Source organism: Carcharodon carcharias, chromosome 9 (assembly GCF_017639515.1).
Source record: "Carcharodon carcharias isolate sCarCar2 chromosome 9, sCarCar2.pri, whole genome shotgun sequence".
In the NCBI taxonomy this organism is placed as follows: domain Eukaryota; kingdom Metazoa; phylum Chordata; class Chondrichthyes; order Lamniformes; family Lamnidae; genus Carcharodon; species Carcharodon carcharias.
The window spans coordinates 26,007,664-26,025,391 of NC_054475.1; the positions used below are offsets into that span (position 1 = coordinate 26,007,664).

The window sequence follows — 17,728 nt, forward strand, 5'->3', positions numbered from 1 at the left end:
AAAAGAATCCATAGGAAGCCATTATAGGATCAGATTACAGGTTTTCCTAACAACATCACTGAACAATGAAACATAGGAGAAGTAGCCCTTTCAACCCTTCGAGCCTGCTCCGCCATTTCACAAGATCATGGCTAATCCTGATTGTGGTCTCAACTCCATTTACCTGTCAGCCCCCAACAGAACCCTTGAGTCCCTTGTCTAGCAAAAATCTAATCCAAGTCAGCACTAAATATATTCAATGACCCCCAGCCTCCAATGCTTTCTGGGGAAGAGAATTTCACAGACTAAAAACCCTCTGAAAATTTCTTCTCATCTCCACCGTAAGAAAGGCGGCCTGCTCCTTCAACCTGCCAGCCCAATCAAAACGGCAGGCAGCCCTGCAGCCGCGACAGTGTCATTGATAGAGCTAGCCATGACAGAGGCTGCAAGAAGATAGAGAACACACCTCCATATTGAGGCACCCTGACAGGGTAATTGAAAAATTTCTGTGCCAGGATCAGTTGGTCAGGCAGGCACAGGCAATCAGAAGGGAGACCTCCCTAGCTGTGGTGTCAGGAGCAAGTAAACACTTGCTGCACCTACATACTAATTTTACAAGATTCATGTAGTAGGACACCCAGATCCCTCTACACCACCGAGTTCTGCAATTTCTCTCCATTTAAATAGTATTGTGCTTTTCAATTCTTCCTGTCAAACTAGACAAGGTCTAATTTTCCCATATTATACTCCATCTATCAAATTTTTGACCACCCACTTAACCTGACTACATCCTTTTGCAGATCCTTTACCTCCTCTTAACACCTTACTTCCCTACCTATCTTGGTGCATCAGCAAATTTAGCTACCATTCATTCGGTCCCCTCAGCCAAGTCATTGATATAAATTGTAAATAGCCAAGGCCCATCAATAATCCCTGGGCACTCCACTATTTACTTGAGCTTGCCAACTCAAAATTATCCATTTATCCCCCACTCGCTGCTTCCTGTTTGTGAACCAATCCTTAATCCATGCTAATTGTTACCCCCTGCACCATTATTTTTTGTAGCAACATTTGATATGGCACCTCATCAAATGTCTTTAGGAAATCCAAGGGCACTATCTATAGGTTTCCTATTATCCACCTTGCTTGTTACTTGCTCAAAAATCTCCAATTAATTAGTAAAACACTATTTCCCCTTCACAAAACCATGCTGACTCTGCCTGACCACATTATGATATTCCAAGTATCCTGCTACAATCTCCTCAATAATGGATTCTACCAATTTCTTTATGACAGATATTAAGCTAACTGGCTAATAGTTTCCTGCTTTCTGTCTCCCTTCTTTCTTGAATAAAGGCATTACATGTGTTATTTGCCAATCTGCTGGGACCCTTCCAGAATCTAAGGTGTTTTGGAAGATTATAACCAATGTATCTACTATTTCTGCAGCCACTTCATTTAAGACCCTAGGATGCAGACTATCAGGTCCTGGGCACTTGTCAGCCTTTAGGTCAAGGTTTTCTCGGTAAATTTTCCCCTCGTGATGGTGATTGCCAATTGCTCCATTTCTTTCAAATCTTAATTTTCAATTATCTTTGAAATTCTTATACAGTGAAGACAGACATTTCCCTATTTTCCATTAGAGAGTCTGGGGAATTCATAATGGAACCACACTCACTTCAGTTACTCTTTTCCTTTTTAAATACTTGTAGAAACTCTTACCATCTGTTTTTACGTTTCTCACTAGCCTTCCCTCTAATTTCTCTTTTTGTTATTCTTTGCTCGTTCTTAAAATCTGTCCAACTTCTGACCTACCACTCACCTTCACAGAATTGTAGTGTTTCTTTCAATCTGATACTATCCTTAACTTCCTTATTTCCATGATGATGCAGTCCCCTCAAACAGCCTTTTGTGTTTACTGGGATAAATCTTTGCTGAAAGTTGTTATATCACCTTAAAAGTCTGCCACTGTATCTCTATTGTCCCACCTTTTAATCTAGCTTCCCAGTTCACTTTAGCCAACTCTACCTTTATTTCGGTTTAAAACACTAGTCTTTGACCACACTTCTCACCTTCAAACTGAAAATGAAATGTTATCATTTATTATCGCTGCCACCAAGAGGCTCCTTTATTGAGGTTACTGATTAATCCTGTCTTAATTATACATAACCGGATCTAGGATAGCCTGCCCTCTGATGAGCTCTAGATTGTACTGCTCTAAGAAAAGGTCCCAAACACACCCTGAACTAATTTCCCAAGCTGCCTTTGCTAATCTGATTTGCCCAATGAAAAGTGAAGTCACCCATTATTACAGTACCTTTCTAACATGCCCCATTTATTTCTTCCTGTATACTTTGTCCTGCAGTGTGACTACTGTTAGGCCTGTAAGCTACCCCCACAACTGACCTCTTGCCTTTCCTGTTTCTTATCTGAGCCTCCCAGATAGGGAACTGTAAGGAACTGAGAGGGGGCGAGCCGAGAGATATATAGACAGCAAGTCTCTTTGGTTCATAATGTAAGAACGTGGGTGGGAGCACGCACTTGGATTGATGAGTCCAAGTTCGTGAGGATTTAAGTGAGACTGGAAGATTTACCTAGCTTTGGTTAGAGGGAGGGATCTCCAGGGTAAATCTTACCATGAAAGCCAGTTCAGGGATTAGAAATTATCTGGCTGGAAAAGGAAAAGGAGGCAAGCCCTCAGTAGCTAAGAATCAGTTTGAACTGGCTCCAGGAGAATAGAGTGTCTACTTAAGGATCAATGCAAATTATGAATGTAGATGGTGATTTTCAGTCATTTTAAGTGTTAAATGGGGGAACCTTTCTGTACTTTAGAGTATAAGTTGCCTACTAAAATAGTAATGTTGCATTTAGTTTTAGTGTTACTGTAAAACTTATAAAACTTGAAGCCTTGTCATGTGATCCTTTTAGCCAATTTAGTTCAAATTTCTCTTTAAAAGTTACCAGTCTCCATGTTCATCGTAACATTTATTTTTACTTTAAGATAAAAGCAAAAAACTGCAGATGCTGGAAATCCAAAACAAAAATACCTGGAAAAACTCAGCAGGTCCTCTCCACAGATGCTGCCAGACCTGCTGAGTTTTTCCAGGTATTTTTGTTTTTATTTATTTTTACTTGTTTGCTCTTGGTCACTGCTCAATTTTAAAACTCAAATTTTTGCTTTATTTAAGCACTCCAACTTACGCTTAGTGATCAGCCCAAGTCTTCCAGTTAAACCAAATCTTCAGCATCTTTCTACTGAATGTATTACTTGCATTCCTCATTCCCACCACACTGCCCACAATATATTACTTCCTATTTATCTGTATTAAATTGCATCAATCACTTGTCTGTCCATTTTACTAACCAGTCTACATCTTCCTGAACTGTTTTAGTCTTTGTTCAAACTTAAATGTTTACTCCGAACAACAGCAGTATGTTCAAAACTTTACCTTGCAACTCTACCCAGCTATGTTACATATCACCATAGTAACATATGCACTCATGACCTTTTTATAGGAGACTTGCAAGATGATACCACAAGCACCAGAGTACATGTAGAATCCAGCACACCACAATACCATCTTTCACATAAGTACTGTGACAGGACTATCTAAGTGTTGGCCAATTCCCAAGCCTGGATGTGAAGGATACAGGAGACTCGGATGCTTAGGTAGAGAATGTTTATTGCCTACCACAGAGCTGATTTCTCCCCTCTAATGCACCAGACAGCCAATGTTGCCCAAGTCTTCCTTATATACTCAATTGAGTATGATTAACAAATCAACACCCAGCACCTGGTCACCTTATTACCTTCAAGTATTTAACATTCATTAAGGAAAGCCTATGAGATGCTAACAGATTTCCCTTTATTCTTTAAATTGATATGCATAAAAAAATTCATACAAAATGAAAATACGTGTTATATTATACAGTCTCTGACACAATCCAAATTCCTTTCTTAAAAAAAAGTTTAACATGAAAATTTCCATGTTGTCATAATCCATTATAATACATGGCATCCCTCTTCAAGGATATTCAACAATTTTTTTGGACAAGCAGTTCTTTTTGTGAAACAATCAGATAACTGGTGAATTGTGTCAACCCATTTAATTTTGGAAATTTCCTTCCTTTCCAACATCTCTTTTATACTCACAGGATCAATCTTCAACCTCTTTTCTGTTGTTGAATGGACATTGCTCTTTCTGGGACAAAATTATTTATGTAGCATCGTGGGCCTTTTTTTCCCCGGTTGTCCCTTATATAGGAGTTCCTTTAAAATGCTCGATAAATATATAGCCATATCTGTTGCCTCTACCAGCAGAAGTGTCTCTGCAGCTCAGGTGCTTTCAACTATTCTCTTTATCTTCTTCAATTCTCACGCAAATAGGCAACATGTATCATTTCCTCTCACTAAAAATATCATGAATTCTACTATATTTGAATCATTATCAGGCAGGTTAGTGGGTGAGGTGTCACTAAAATTATCTAATTTTATCCCTTCCGTGTCACCAACGTCTAGAAATCTGATTGAAGGAATTAAGTTCAGAAGAGTGTACTAAGTCTAATTTGCTTTTAGTGCTCCCCCAATAGTAGCATATTTCAGCATGGTGCTCAACTCTAATACAGCATAGCACGCATCTAGCCTCGGTTGCACACACAACTAGTTTAACTGCCCATTAAGCTTAACTGATCTGCTTCTTCCTTGGTTGTGGAGTCTTCCTTTTGCGAAGACCTAGCCCGTTTTATCAGGATCCTATTAACATTCTCTAGGTAAGACTGTTGAATCAAGGTTATTCCTAATTTAGTCTGCCTAACATCCAACCCTATGTGCTTAAAAGCTCCAGAAGCCAGACTTCCAATTTTGAATTCCTTCTTAAATTTTATCTATTACAAATTTCCAAAATCCCGCAGATCAGCTCCCCACCACCCCCACGGGAAATCATCTATGGGCAATAAGAAAATGCCCGCTAGTTTTCCTTCATAATACACATTAAACATTGCTGGATCTACATTTAGCTGAACACAACCAGCTTTAAATAAAAGACAGACATAACTAAAAAATACCAAACCACCGATTCATCATTTTGCCCGTAAACACACTTATTCAACCTCCATAATTTCCCTTCTGTATCTCCAGCTCCTTTTGGAGGCTTTAAAAATGTTTCTCTTTGAAGTAACTCCCCTTGCAAAAATGCTGCTTTGGCGTCAATGGATTTACATTCCCAGGAGTATGTTGATAGAAGTGCTAGGAAAATCCTCAAGCTTGCTTTGCCTGCTGTTGGGGAATCTGCTCTTAACCTCCTGGTCACCCAGTTGTTCTTCGAATCCCTGATCCACCAATACATCCCCTACTAGATCTCCTGTCCCTTTCTGGACTGCGGCTACTTGACTCATCGTTCCTGTGACTAGACTTCCTTTCATAAGTTCTTGATCTTTTCCTTGGGCTATGATTACCATCAGGCCCACCATCTGAGCTTACACTATGTTTCCTGGATTTCCACTTCCTTCTGCCAATCCATAGATCTGATATTCTGCCCCTTGTCTTGTAAATTCAGCCAGTTTTTGTATTTCCTTGGGGCCTTTCCTGCCCTTCCTGCTACGGTGGCTTCGCTGCACTCACTAGCCCCTTTTGGCATATATATCCCTCTTGTTCCAACTTTTGGTAGTTGACCTTTGTGACAAATTGCCCTATCCTGGTATTCACTATTGCTTGGTCCACTCTCAGTTGGTGCGTTATCTGTTACAATCTGTTGCTCGTACATGCGAGGTACCTGATGCATCGTGTTTCCATCATTTGTTCAGGGTCCATCAATGTGTAATCAGTGTCATTAAGTCACATGGAATGTACTCTAACAGCGTGGTTAGCATGTCCCAAGATTAATCTCTTTACCTTCAGTGCCTATAACTGTCCCCGGGCCTCTCCATTCTTTCTGCCCTTCTCTTTTATAGTGCACCATATCCCTGTGCTGAAAATGCATTTCTGACAGCCTGATTCAATACCCTAAAGCTCTCCTGATTTTTTTCTGAAGCTTTCACCTTAATAAATGCTTTCCTCCAAGCATGCAATCAAATGCTCCTCAAAAATGAAACTTATGGTAGTCCCCTGCAAAGTCTGGGGGTGTCAAACATTATTGAAGGTACCTTTGGATTCCTGCCATAAACTAATTGACAAGGGCTGGAGCACCCAACAACCGAAGTGTGTTTTTTTTTTTTTACATGCACTGCCCACACTATAGCAGTTGACAATTTAAAATTCGGTTGGTCTGCCAAAATTTTTCAGAGCATTTTGTCAATCACGGCCTGATTTTCTCATAACCGATTACTAGACGGGCTTTCTGCTGTTGTATGCATTGCAACAATATTCAAATTTTCGCACTTACTCCTGAATTCCTTGCTGGCAAATTCTCCTCTACTGCCCGTTAAGAATTTATCTGGTGCTCCCATCCCCGTTCCTACCCACCTTTCCATTATTTTAATTGAATAATTACTTTTGTCTTTGCTAAAAATTACCATTGACAAGCTAAATCTAGTCGCTACTCAGTAAAATGTAGAAGAAAAATATTTCTTTTATCTTTTACTTTGAGGTCCATGACTACGGTTTCAGTTGAAGTCTCACCAATGGAAGACTTACTACTGGTCATAATGGCATCCTCCTACACTTTTTACAAATACCACATTTTTCATTAATATCCTCAACAAGTCTAGTGTATTCCCCATCCAGTGACCCCCCCATTCCCCATCTTTTAACAGAATCTTCAACCTATGGCCAGAGGGATGCGTAAATTGTTGATGCAGTTTTGTAATAACTTGCTTCTTCTCACGTAAATCCTCATCTCCAACCGCCATTAATACCTCTTTAACATTCTGTCTAGAGATTACAGGATTCAAAGGAATACAACAATATCCCGACTGTGTAAATTTTAAATGTACAGATTTTCCAAAGACAATGGTTTGATCACTCTCCATGTCTGACTTCATTTGGGCCTTTTCATTGAAGGCTTACTTAACAATAAAGATATTTCACTTGATACATCAGTACTGATAAAGTAATTTACCCCTATTTTACACGGAATTACTTTCTTTTTAGTGATTTCAACGTTACCATCGCCAAATCTAAAACAAGTAGAATTGTCATGTTCTTTGACTTTACTCCGGTCTTCCTCAAAAAATCTATGAAACAGTTTAGCCAATTCACTCCATATACCGTGGATGTACACCCACTATCTAGAACTGCACAATTGATTGAGTCTGTAATTAGGATACTCATTACAGGACTAAAGCTTTTGGTCACTAACATGGTTCCTTCTGATTGGTTGGTAATCGCCCTCCTAGTCTTCCGTACCTTCGATACCATGTGTCATTTCAAAAACTCTTTCACTTCAGGAAATTCAATGCATAATTATACAGAGAACCACATCTGAAGCACTTGTAACCGCGGAAGAGGGGCAGACAGTCTGACCGGATGGACCTCCTCAGTCACCTGCTGCCTGGACCTATTGATGGCCAGCCTGGCCAGGCCCAGGAGCAGGTTCACAAAGAAGTATTTCTCCCTCCCATTATTAACAAATCAACATTCAGCACCTTTTTACCTTATTACCTTCAAGCACCGGTTATTTTAACATTCAGTAAACAGAACCTATTAGATGCTAACAATAAATAAAAGATTACACACCATATGCTTCCATAAAAGGGATGCAATTTGCAATCCTCCATAGAAACTAATTTCCAATTCTTTGCTGCCCATATCTTAGCTCACACTCAGTCCTCCTCAACCATCAGTTCTGTACTCAGGCCTATATTTGGATCTCAGCTCATCAACACCTACGAATTGTTTAACATTTCAAGGGCTGTTTTAAAGTAATTGATCTTGGAAACTAGCAGATTGAAATATCTGGCATATTATTTGTGAGTTCATCAAAATTCTGAAGCTTGTGTTCAAATCCCTGCACTGCATCACCCCTCTCCACTTCTGCAACCTCCACCAGCCCAATGATCACCAAAGACTCTGCATTACTCAAATTCTGGCCTCTTGTGCAATTCTAATCACCTATCCATGCTCCCTGATCATTTAGAACTTATGTGCAGGAAATGGGTGATGCAATTAGACAGTGGAGCCAGAATTTTTCAGCAAGGTAAGTCGCCCTGCCGCCAGGGCCAAAAGTGGGACCCAACCCTGCACTGCCAAGCAGCGGAATCCTGGGCAACATTTTATTGGCAACTGCCAATTAAGTGGCTGCTGCTGGAACTGCCATTCAATTAATGATGACAGTCTGCCACCCAGAACCACTGGCCCAGAGGACAAGCAGCTCAACAGTACCACAGATAGAGATGGCCGCTGCTGAGGCTGCAGGAAGGAGGTGCCTTCACGTTGAAGTATTCTCAAAGGCAAGATAAGCTTTTTTATTTAGTGCTGGGATCAGGCAGACAGGTCCCAGTAATCAGGATGGGTTTAACTGACCAGCAGCAATACCACAGCCATGTGGGGCAGCCATGAAGGAGCCCCTCACCATTCCCCCCAGCAACCTAAGAGGCCGCTTTACCTAGGAGTCTTTCCATGCAACAGCTGCTCCTCCCAGCACTAGTAAAATGTTGGAAGGGGTGGGCAGTGGGTGACAACTGACTAATAGTTTTGTTTTTCCTTCACAGAATGTGGGTAATGCTGGCATGGCCAGCATTTGTTGCCCATTCCTAACTGCTCTCAAGAAGATGGCGGCAAACTGCCTTCTTGAACTGCTGCAGATACACCCAAAGTGCTGTTAGGAAGGGAGTTCCAGGATCTTGATCCAGTGATAGTGAAGGAATGGCAATGGTGTGAGACTTGAAGGGGAACTTGCAGGTGGTGTTGTTCCATGTGCCTGCTGCCCTCGTCCTTTTAGGTGGCAGAGGTTGGGGGTTTGGAAGATGTTGTTGAAGGAGTCCTGGCAAGTTGCTGCAAGGCATTTTGTATACAGTACACACTGTTACCACTCTGCATCAGTGATGGATTAAGTTGTTGGATTTTTGGGGGGGGGGGGGGGTGGTAGCGAACAAGAGCCTGACTTGTCCCAGATGGTGTCACTGCACACTGCATTGAGTACTGTTGGAACTGCCTTACCCATGCAAGTGGAGAGTATTCCATCACATTCCTGACTTGTGCCATGTGGATGGTTAGACAGTGGGTGCTAGTGGGTGATCAGTGATGGTAATGCCATTGCAAGTCAAGGAGAGATGATAAGATTCTCTCTTGGAGATGGTCATTGTCTGGCACAAATGCAAGTTGCCACCTATCAGCCCAATCTTGAAGGTTGCCCAACTCTTGTTGCATAAGGCCATGGACTGCTTCAGCATCTGAGCTGTGAATAGTACCAAACACTGACACTGTGCAATCAACAGCCATCCCAATTTTGACCTTATGAAGAGAAGATCATTGATGAAGCAGCTGAGATGGTTGGACCTAGGACACTATCCTGAGGAACTCCTGCTGTAAAACCTCCAATAACCACAACCATCTCCCTTTGTGCTAGGTATGACTCCAACCAGTGGAGTTTTCCCCAATTCCCAAACGACTCCAATTTTGCTCAGGCTCCGCGATGACACACTCGGTCAAATGCTGCCTTGATGTCAAGGGCAGTCACCTTCACCTCACAAGTTCAGCTCTTTTGCCCATGTTTGGCCCAAGGCTGTAATGAGGTCAGGAGTGGCCCTGATGGAACCCAAACTCAGCGTCAGTGAACAGTTTTTGCTAAGTGCCGCTTTATAGGACTGTCGATGAACACAAGAGTAAGAACATTAGAAATAAGAGTAGGCCATTCGGCCCCTCAAGCCTGCCCCATCATTCAATAAAATCATGGCTGATCTGCTCCAAGCCCCATCTCCTCTTTTGTGCCAGCTTCTCATAGCCCTCAACTCTGATATTTCAATAATTTATCTACGTCCTCTTTAAATACTTTGTGATCTAGCCTCCACTACTCTCTGGGGTAGAGGATTCCAGACATTCACTACCCTCAGAAGAAATTCGCATCTCAGTTTTAAATGAATGTTCCCTTATTCTGTAAATAAATAGCAAAAGCAGCATGCAATAGAGCTGAGCGATCCCACAACCAATGGATCGGATCAAAACTCTGCAGTCCTGTCACATCCATCTGTGAAAGGTGGTGGACAATAGTAGGAGGAGGCCCACACATATCCCTATCCTCAATGATGGTAGAGCCCTTCCATCACTTTGCTGATGGCTGCATGAAGGCTAATAGGGCAATCATTGTTTGGGTTGGATTTGTCCTGTTTTTTGTGTACAGGAAATATCTGGGCAATTTTCCAGATTGTCCTGTTGATGCCAGTAGTGTAGCTGTACTGGAACAGCTTAGCTAGGGGCACAACTAATTCTGGAGCACCCAGTACTACTGCCAAGATATTGTCAAGTTCCACAGCCTTTGCAGTATCCAGTGCCTTCAGCCATTTCTTGATATCACATGGAGTGAATCGAATTGGCAGAAGACTGGCATCTGTGATGGAGAACTCAGTAATTCCGGCTGAAGATGGCTGTAAATGCTACAGCCTTGACTTTTGCACTAATGTTCCGGGCTCCCCCACCACTGAGGATAGGGATATTTGTGGAGTCTCCTCCTACTGTTAGTTGTTTATTTGTCCATCACCATTCACAAATGGATGTGACGGGACTGATCAGATCCATTGGTTGTGGGATCACTTTGCTCTACTGCATGTTGCTTACGCTATTTTGCATGCAAGTAGTCCTGTGTTGTAGCTTCATCAAGTTGTCACCTCATTTTTAGGTATGCCCGATGCTGCTCCTGGTATGCCCTCCTGTATTCTTCATTAAACCAGGGTCAGTCCCTTGGCTTAATGGCACTATAGAGTGAGGGGCTAAGCCAGGCCTGAGATTACAGATTGTGGTGGAATACAATTTTGCTGCTGTTGATGGCTCACAGCACCTCATGGATGGCCAGTTTTGAGTTGCTAGATCTGTTCTGAATCTATCCCATTTAGCAATGTGGTAATGCCTCACAACACGACAAAGGGTATACTCAGACTGGACTTTGTGTTCCCCATGACTGCCAGTGGTCACTTCTACTTATACTGTTATGGACAGATGCAGCTGGGACAGGTAAATAGGTGAGGACAAAGTCTAGTTGGTTTTTCCCTCTTGTTGGCTCCCTCATCACCTGCTGCAGGCCCAGTTTGGTAGATATATCCTTCAGCCAGCTGTGTCAGGAGTGATGCTACCAATCCACTCCTGTTGATGGACATTGAAGTCCCCCAATAAGTGCATTCTGTGCCCTTGCCATTCTCACTGCTTCCTCCAAGTGGTGTTCAATAAGGAGGAGTGCTGATTCATCAGCTGAGGGAGAATGGTACATAGTTATCAGCAGGAGATTCCTTCCACACGTTTAACAAGATACTATTAGACTTCATGAGTCTGAACTCAATATGGAAGGCTCCCAGGGCAACTTCCTCCAACCATTTTGCCCTGCCTCTGCTGGACAGGACATCCCCAGGGAGGGTGACAGCTTGAAAGGGATGCTGGCTGTGAGGCACAATTCTGAGCATGACCCTTCCAGGCTGTTGCTTGGCTTGTCTATGGGACAGTCCTCCCGGTCTTGGCACAAGCCCCTACATGTTAGTATGGATGACTTCATAGGGTTGGGTATGCAGTTTGTCATTTTAATTGGCTGCCCAACTTCAGTCAGTGGGCAGCTGAGGTCCCCACTACTGGTAATATCCCACACTGACAAGAAGACGTCAGGATTCTTCCCCCAGTGCATTCCACTGCAATTTTACAAGACCTTCCCCTTCACTTTCAGCCCATCTCCAGAGGGCGAACAAAAGCTAACCCTGGCTTTTCAATCTGCTAAAGTCCAGCCCCAACTGAAAGTGGAACATCTCCTAAAAAGCCAAACGTGAAATGAGTTTCAACAGTTTCAAATCTGGTTCGGGGTTCGGGGGGGAGGGTGGGGGGCAGAGAGTGGAGAAACTCAGCCTCCAGGACAAACATTCAAATGCAGATCTAATTTACAATGTTACTCGAGGGACCACAGGTTGGCTAATGTGAAATGCAAAAAAGGGTTACACTGGTGCAGGAGAGAGAGAGAGAGAGAACCCTCTTCTGAAGTCCGGGCAGAGCACTGAAAGCTTTGTTCTACATCTAGATGTGCTACAACTGACCTGAGAAAGTACTGGACACCCAGGCAAATGTCCTTCATTTTGATCAGTAGAAAAAGATTGTTATTAAGAGAACCAGAACCCAAAATTTTTATGCCTCATTAAATGTAATCCACCAGATACTCAATCTGCTATTCTCACTTGAAGATTACAGTTACTTTAGAATAATCCTCCACAAAAAAATTTGTATACAATAAGTAGTGCTTCTAATCAATAGAAACCTTTCCCAACTTAAACATTCAACAAGTAGAAATTGATCCACCCATAAACTTAACACCTGGGTCAATGAAATTTCCCAGCAGTATATCCATAGTTCTAAGGTCTTTTCTATAAGTACTGTAACTTGGTATATGAATAGGAAGCTTGCACTTTGTTTTCCCATCACACAACTTTCATATTCAAATCTAATTTAAACAATTACCTAACACACCGATTTTACAGTGTCCAACAGGTATACACTGAAAGCAATATAGTTTCCTAAAATCCAAGTTGGATGCAAACTCATTAATAATGAATGCACCAAGTTGTTTTTTTCCTTAAATGAGGCAAATCCTTGGTAATATTCAATTTTCCCCTCTTTCCCCAACTCCCAAGCCAGTGGATGACCAAGTAATTATATGGATGACTTCAAGTGTTGACAAGCTACTTGATCAAAAGTGATAGCACGAAAACTTGATCCTGGCTTCACCCAGAATATATTTTTCAGGAGGATCATTAGAAATCCATAATCTAATGTTGTAGGAACAAGAACTCTTTCTTCCCCTTCCCATCGCAGGATGCAATGTCAAAAATTTGGGTCACTTCCGAACAATTAGTTCAAGGCCATCGCTAGATGTCAGCAAATTATTTGCACGCACCCCCAACAAACAAATTTTATACAGTAACTTTAAAAAAGGGGTGTGTATGTTTGGGGTTGGTGGCAGGGGGGTGAAATGTAATGACAATGCAGGTCACAATATTGTAGCACAAAATAATGTAGTCAAAAAGCAACTGATTTAACATGGCTGATTAAAATAGTGACGAACAGTAGGAGTTGCCCTCTTAAGACAGAGCAGCAGTAATGGTTACCATTGAAGTCGTCAGTTCCAAGTGAAAATTGCCCACTCTATTTTCTGTCACATCATGAAAGCAAGACACTTTCATTTCCAATTTAAGATATTTCCTTTGAGTTTATTGTATTGTAGAACACACTAGAAAGCATTAAGGGAACTAAGTACCGAACATTGAGAACCATGTTTACAGGTCATTCGGCCCATTGTACCTGTGCCAGCTCTTTGTTAGATCAATCCAAAAGAAATATTCCTCTTTTTCAAAAGTTTGTCCAATTTTCCTTTGAGGTAAATAGTCCCTGCCTCAACCACTTTGCACTGTGACAACCACTTTGTAAAGACATTTCCTCTTTTCACCTAACAGAGGATTTTCAACACACAAGATGAGTATTTGTTTCAATTCCATAAAAAGGAAACTTAAGATGTTTTAGTTAGATAAACGATGTTGACTGACGTTGCATCTTTTATCTGCTTGCCTGGTATTTACTTCTTTGTACCCACAGAAGTATTTGTTCCTTATTTCACTTTTGCCCAAAACAAAGTTATATTATCTTCAGATACCACAGCAATGAGATGAAGCAAAAATGCTGTTGAGCATTTATTTTAGAAAATTTTCTTGACACTTCATTCAAAAAAATCAATGAGTAAAAACAACCCGATGGAGGACTGAAAATTGCATATACCTAGCATTATTGAGAGCAGTAATCTAAGCTTGGCTGGTTGACTATGACCACCACAAATGGGCATAGCTACAACACATGGGTAACAGAACTTATCAGTGGCTTAAGGCAAGCTCTACTAGTTGCTAAATGCTTATAAATCACACAGCTCACTAGAGTCTAATAAACAAGGCTATGAATTGACAAGATGTGGCAAGTTATCTTTCAACAAGATATCAATAAGACAGATTTAGAAGTAGCACTAGCAAATTATTTATAGATTTAAAATATGGCAGGAACAAGCGAAAACATTTATATAGCCCAGTTTAAAAAACTGAAAATGATCAGTTGAAACTGCTTTGTGATGTCACTCACATAATGATCGCATGGCATAGAAACAGATTGTAGCTTGTAACCATGAAAACAAAAGGGTTATAAAGAGATCTATTCATCAAAAGCAATAGCCTAAAAGATTATAATAAACTTTGGTGCAAGCCTGTTGAGAACATACAGATCTGTTTTAGCATTGTTTGACCAAAAGCAGTGTCCCAAACTTTATCACAATACTTATTTTGAGCTCTGTAACATTAACCACCTCCACCCTACCTTATCCTCTCTGCTGCAGAAACTCTGATCTAGACCTGGACCATCTCTAGACTTGACTTTTACAATGCTCTCCTCACCAACTTCAAGACCATCACCCCTCACCAAGCCCATTTGTTTAAAACTCTTATTGCCCAAGCCCACCTCACCCATTATTCAATTAATCAAATGCAAAATACCTGATCTAAGTCCACAAATTATTCCATGGCTTCACCCCATACTTCTAAGTATTGTTCCCCTCTTATATTTCCCCTCTTAGTTTCTGACTCAGGCTTCCTGTGCATTTCACCCTTCCCTTTATTCCACATTTGGCCACCTCAACCCTCCCATCAGGAACTCTCCAAAAGCCCTGCAACACATTTGATAGCTCAGTGAAAACTAACGTAAGGTCTTCCGACAATGGGAGCTTAAAGACTCAACTGCAAAACCAAACAAAAAAAAGATATTTACACCAGTCAGCCTTTTCCTACTCTAGATTTCACACCACAGAAGACCCGTGTTCTCTTACTAGATGATTCAGCAACAGAAATTAAAATATTAAAAGATTCTCCTACAGGAAGAAAGAAAGAATTAGGTGGAGGAAAGTTTATACAAATTGAATAGCTTTGTCCAATTCCAAATAATATAGCTTTTTGTCGATGCAGCTGAATAAACTTCAAAAATAAAAACGGTCAAACTTATCGATCCTATGTGGATAAAAAGCTTATTATGGGTGGCACACTGAACACGTTTAGAGCACACCCGCCCCACCTCCAGCGAAACACGCACACATACAACACATCAAACACAAAAAAAGAGTCCAAACCAGAGGTAGCAAAAAAAAAAATAAACGACAAACTCCCCTCAGTGCGTTCATTCGGGCAACAAGAGGGAGAATGGAAGCTGCCCAAGGCCTGGGCCGCAGTCAGAGCCTCGGCCTTGCGCTGCCAATGGCTCAGGGCGAGAGAGTGAACGGCCCCAGCTCAAAAACCACCAGCACTCACTTTTTCAGAATTTTCTCCTTTTTGATTCGGCTTCGCTTTTTGCGCGCCTGGAGAGCCAGAACTGGAAGAAAGAAAAAAATACAAGACAGGGGATTAGAGCAGAGCTCGAGGGTCCCGAAGACGGTTATTCTGCCCACCCCTACACAGCAGGTTACCGCTAAAAAGCTTCCCTCACCTTTTCGGGAGCTCATGTTGGAGCCGGTTCCTCACAGACTCGCCGCGCAAGCGCAAACCCACGGCTTTTTCTAACGTCCTCCCCACTCGCGGCCTGCTGTTCCGACCTCCGGCCGCCAGGTGGAGGGCCCAATGGCCTGTTGGCGCTGCCGCCCGCTCGCGTCACCGGTTGCTGTTCCGACCTCCGACCGCAGGTGGCAGTCCACCGCCTGCCAGCCGCTGACGTCACCGACATGACGTGACGTCACCGCTCTGAGAAATGCGCCAGTTGACCTCCCAGTTCGCCTATTAAAAACAGAAAATGCTCAACGGGTTAGGCAGCGTCTGTGGAGGGGAAAATTACAGAGTTCGCGTTTTGTTTTTAGGTGGATGACTTTACATTAGAACTGGAAAAAATTTAGAGATGTAATAGATGTTCAAGGTGAGTGGAACTAGGATAAAAGGAAGGGCTGTCATAGGGTGGAATATTGGAGAGATTGGATAACAGAAGTGTTAGTCTTACAGAGCCAAAGGGAATAGTGATGGGCAAGAAAAGATTGCCCAGAGCATTTGTGCTACTGTCTGAAAGTGAAGATAAGAGAAAAGCCAAAACATGAAAAGGAAACAAAATAGGGGGAACAGAATTTACAGTCTTAAATTGTTCAACTCAGTGTTCAGCCTGGAAGGCTCTAATGTGCTAAATTGAAACATGAGGTGCTGTTTGCTTACGTTAAGCTTCACTGGAACAGTTGCCAAAGGCTGAGGACAGAGATGTCAGTGTTAGCGTAAGGTGGAGAATTAAAACGACAGACCGCTCGAAACTTGGGGTCATGCTTGCGGACTGAATGGAAGTGTTCCGCAAAGAGGTCACCTATTCTGCATTTGATCTCCCAAATGTAGTAGTCAGAGCCTCGTTAGCGTAGTAGGCAACGCGTCAGTCTCATAATCTGAAGGTCATGAGTTTGAGCCTCACTTGCTTGTCTACGCTTTTTGGAGGAGCTTGTGGTGGAGCCCACTAGGGAACAGGCAATTCTACATTTAGTGATGTGTAATGAGGCAGATTTGATAAGAGAGCTTAAGGTGAAGGAACCCTTAGGAGGAAGTGACCATAATATGATAGAATTTACCCAGTAATTTGAGAGGAAAAAGCTGGAATCAGATGTAACGGTTTTACAGTTGAATAAAGGCAACTATAGAGGCATGAGGGAGGAGCTGGCCAGAATTGACTGGGAGATGAGCCTAGCAGGAAAGACAGTAGAACAGCAATGGCAGGAGTTTCTGGGACTAATTTGGGAGACACAGCAAAAATTCATCCCTAGCAAGAAGAAGCATACTAAGGGAGGACGAGGCAACCATGGCTGACAAGGGAAATCAGGGACAGCATAAAATCTAAAGAGAAAGCATACAATGCGGCGAAGAGCAGTGGGAAACTAGGGAATTGGGAAGCCTACAAAGGCCAACAGAGGACAACTAAAAAAGAAATAAGGAGGGAGAAGATTAAATATGAAGAGATGGTGGAGGCGTTAGTTGTGATCTTTCAGGAATCACTGGAGTCAGGGAGGGTCCCAGAGGACTGGAAAATCGCTAATGTGACCCCCCATTTAAGAAGGGAGTGAGGCAAAAGATGGGAAATTACAGGCCGATTAGCCTGACCGCGGTCGTTGGTAAGATTTTAGAGTCCATTATTAAGGATGAGATTTCAGAATACTTGGAAGTGCATGGTAAAATCGGGCAAAGTCAGCATGATTTCATCAAGGGGAGGTCATACCTGACAAACCTGTTAGAATTCTTTGAGGAGGTAACGAGTAGGTTAGACAAAGGAGAGCCAATGGATATTATCTACTTGGACTTCCAGAAGGCCTTTGACAAGGTGCTGCACAGGAGGCTGCTCAGTAAGATAAGAGCCCATGGTGTTAGAGGCAAGGTACTAGCATAGATAGAAGATTGGCTGTCTGGCAGGAGGCAGAGAGTGGGGATAAGGGGGTCCTTCTCGGGATGGTGGCCAGTGACTAGTGGAGTTCCGCAGAGGTCAGTGTTGGGACCACAACTTTTCACTTTATACATTAATGATCTAGGTGAAGGAACTGAGGGCATCCTGGCTAAGTTTGCAGATCATACAAAGATAGGTGGAGGGACAGGTAGTATT

The 17,728-nt window shown here is 42.2% G+C and overlaps 1 protein-coding gene across 1 annotated transcript in view; it reads right to left on the minus strand.

The window, feature by feature from the left end:
- LOC121281847 (SRSF protein kinase 1-like) overlaps positions 1–15,723 on the minus strand; it is an 85,109-nt gene extending 69,386 nt beyond the window's left edge. The window contains exons 1-2 of the mRNA XM_041194899.1: positions 15,605–15,723; positions 15,430–15,490 (exon numbers count right to left, since the gene is read on the minus strand). Of these exons, the coding sequence (XP_041050833.1) occupies positions 15,430–15,490; positions 15,605–15,620 (77 nt within the window). The 5' untranslated portion in view covers positions 15,621–15,723. The remainder of the gene's footprint in view (positions 1–15,429; positions 15,491–15,604) is intronic.
- Positions 15,724–17,728: the final 2,005 nt, after the last annotated feature.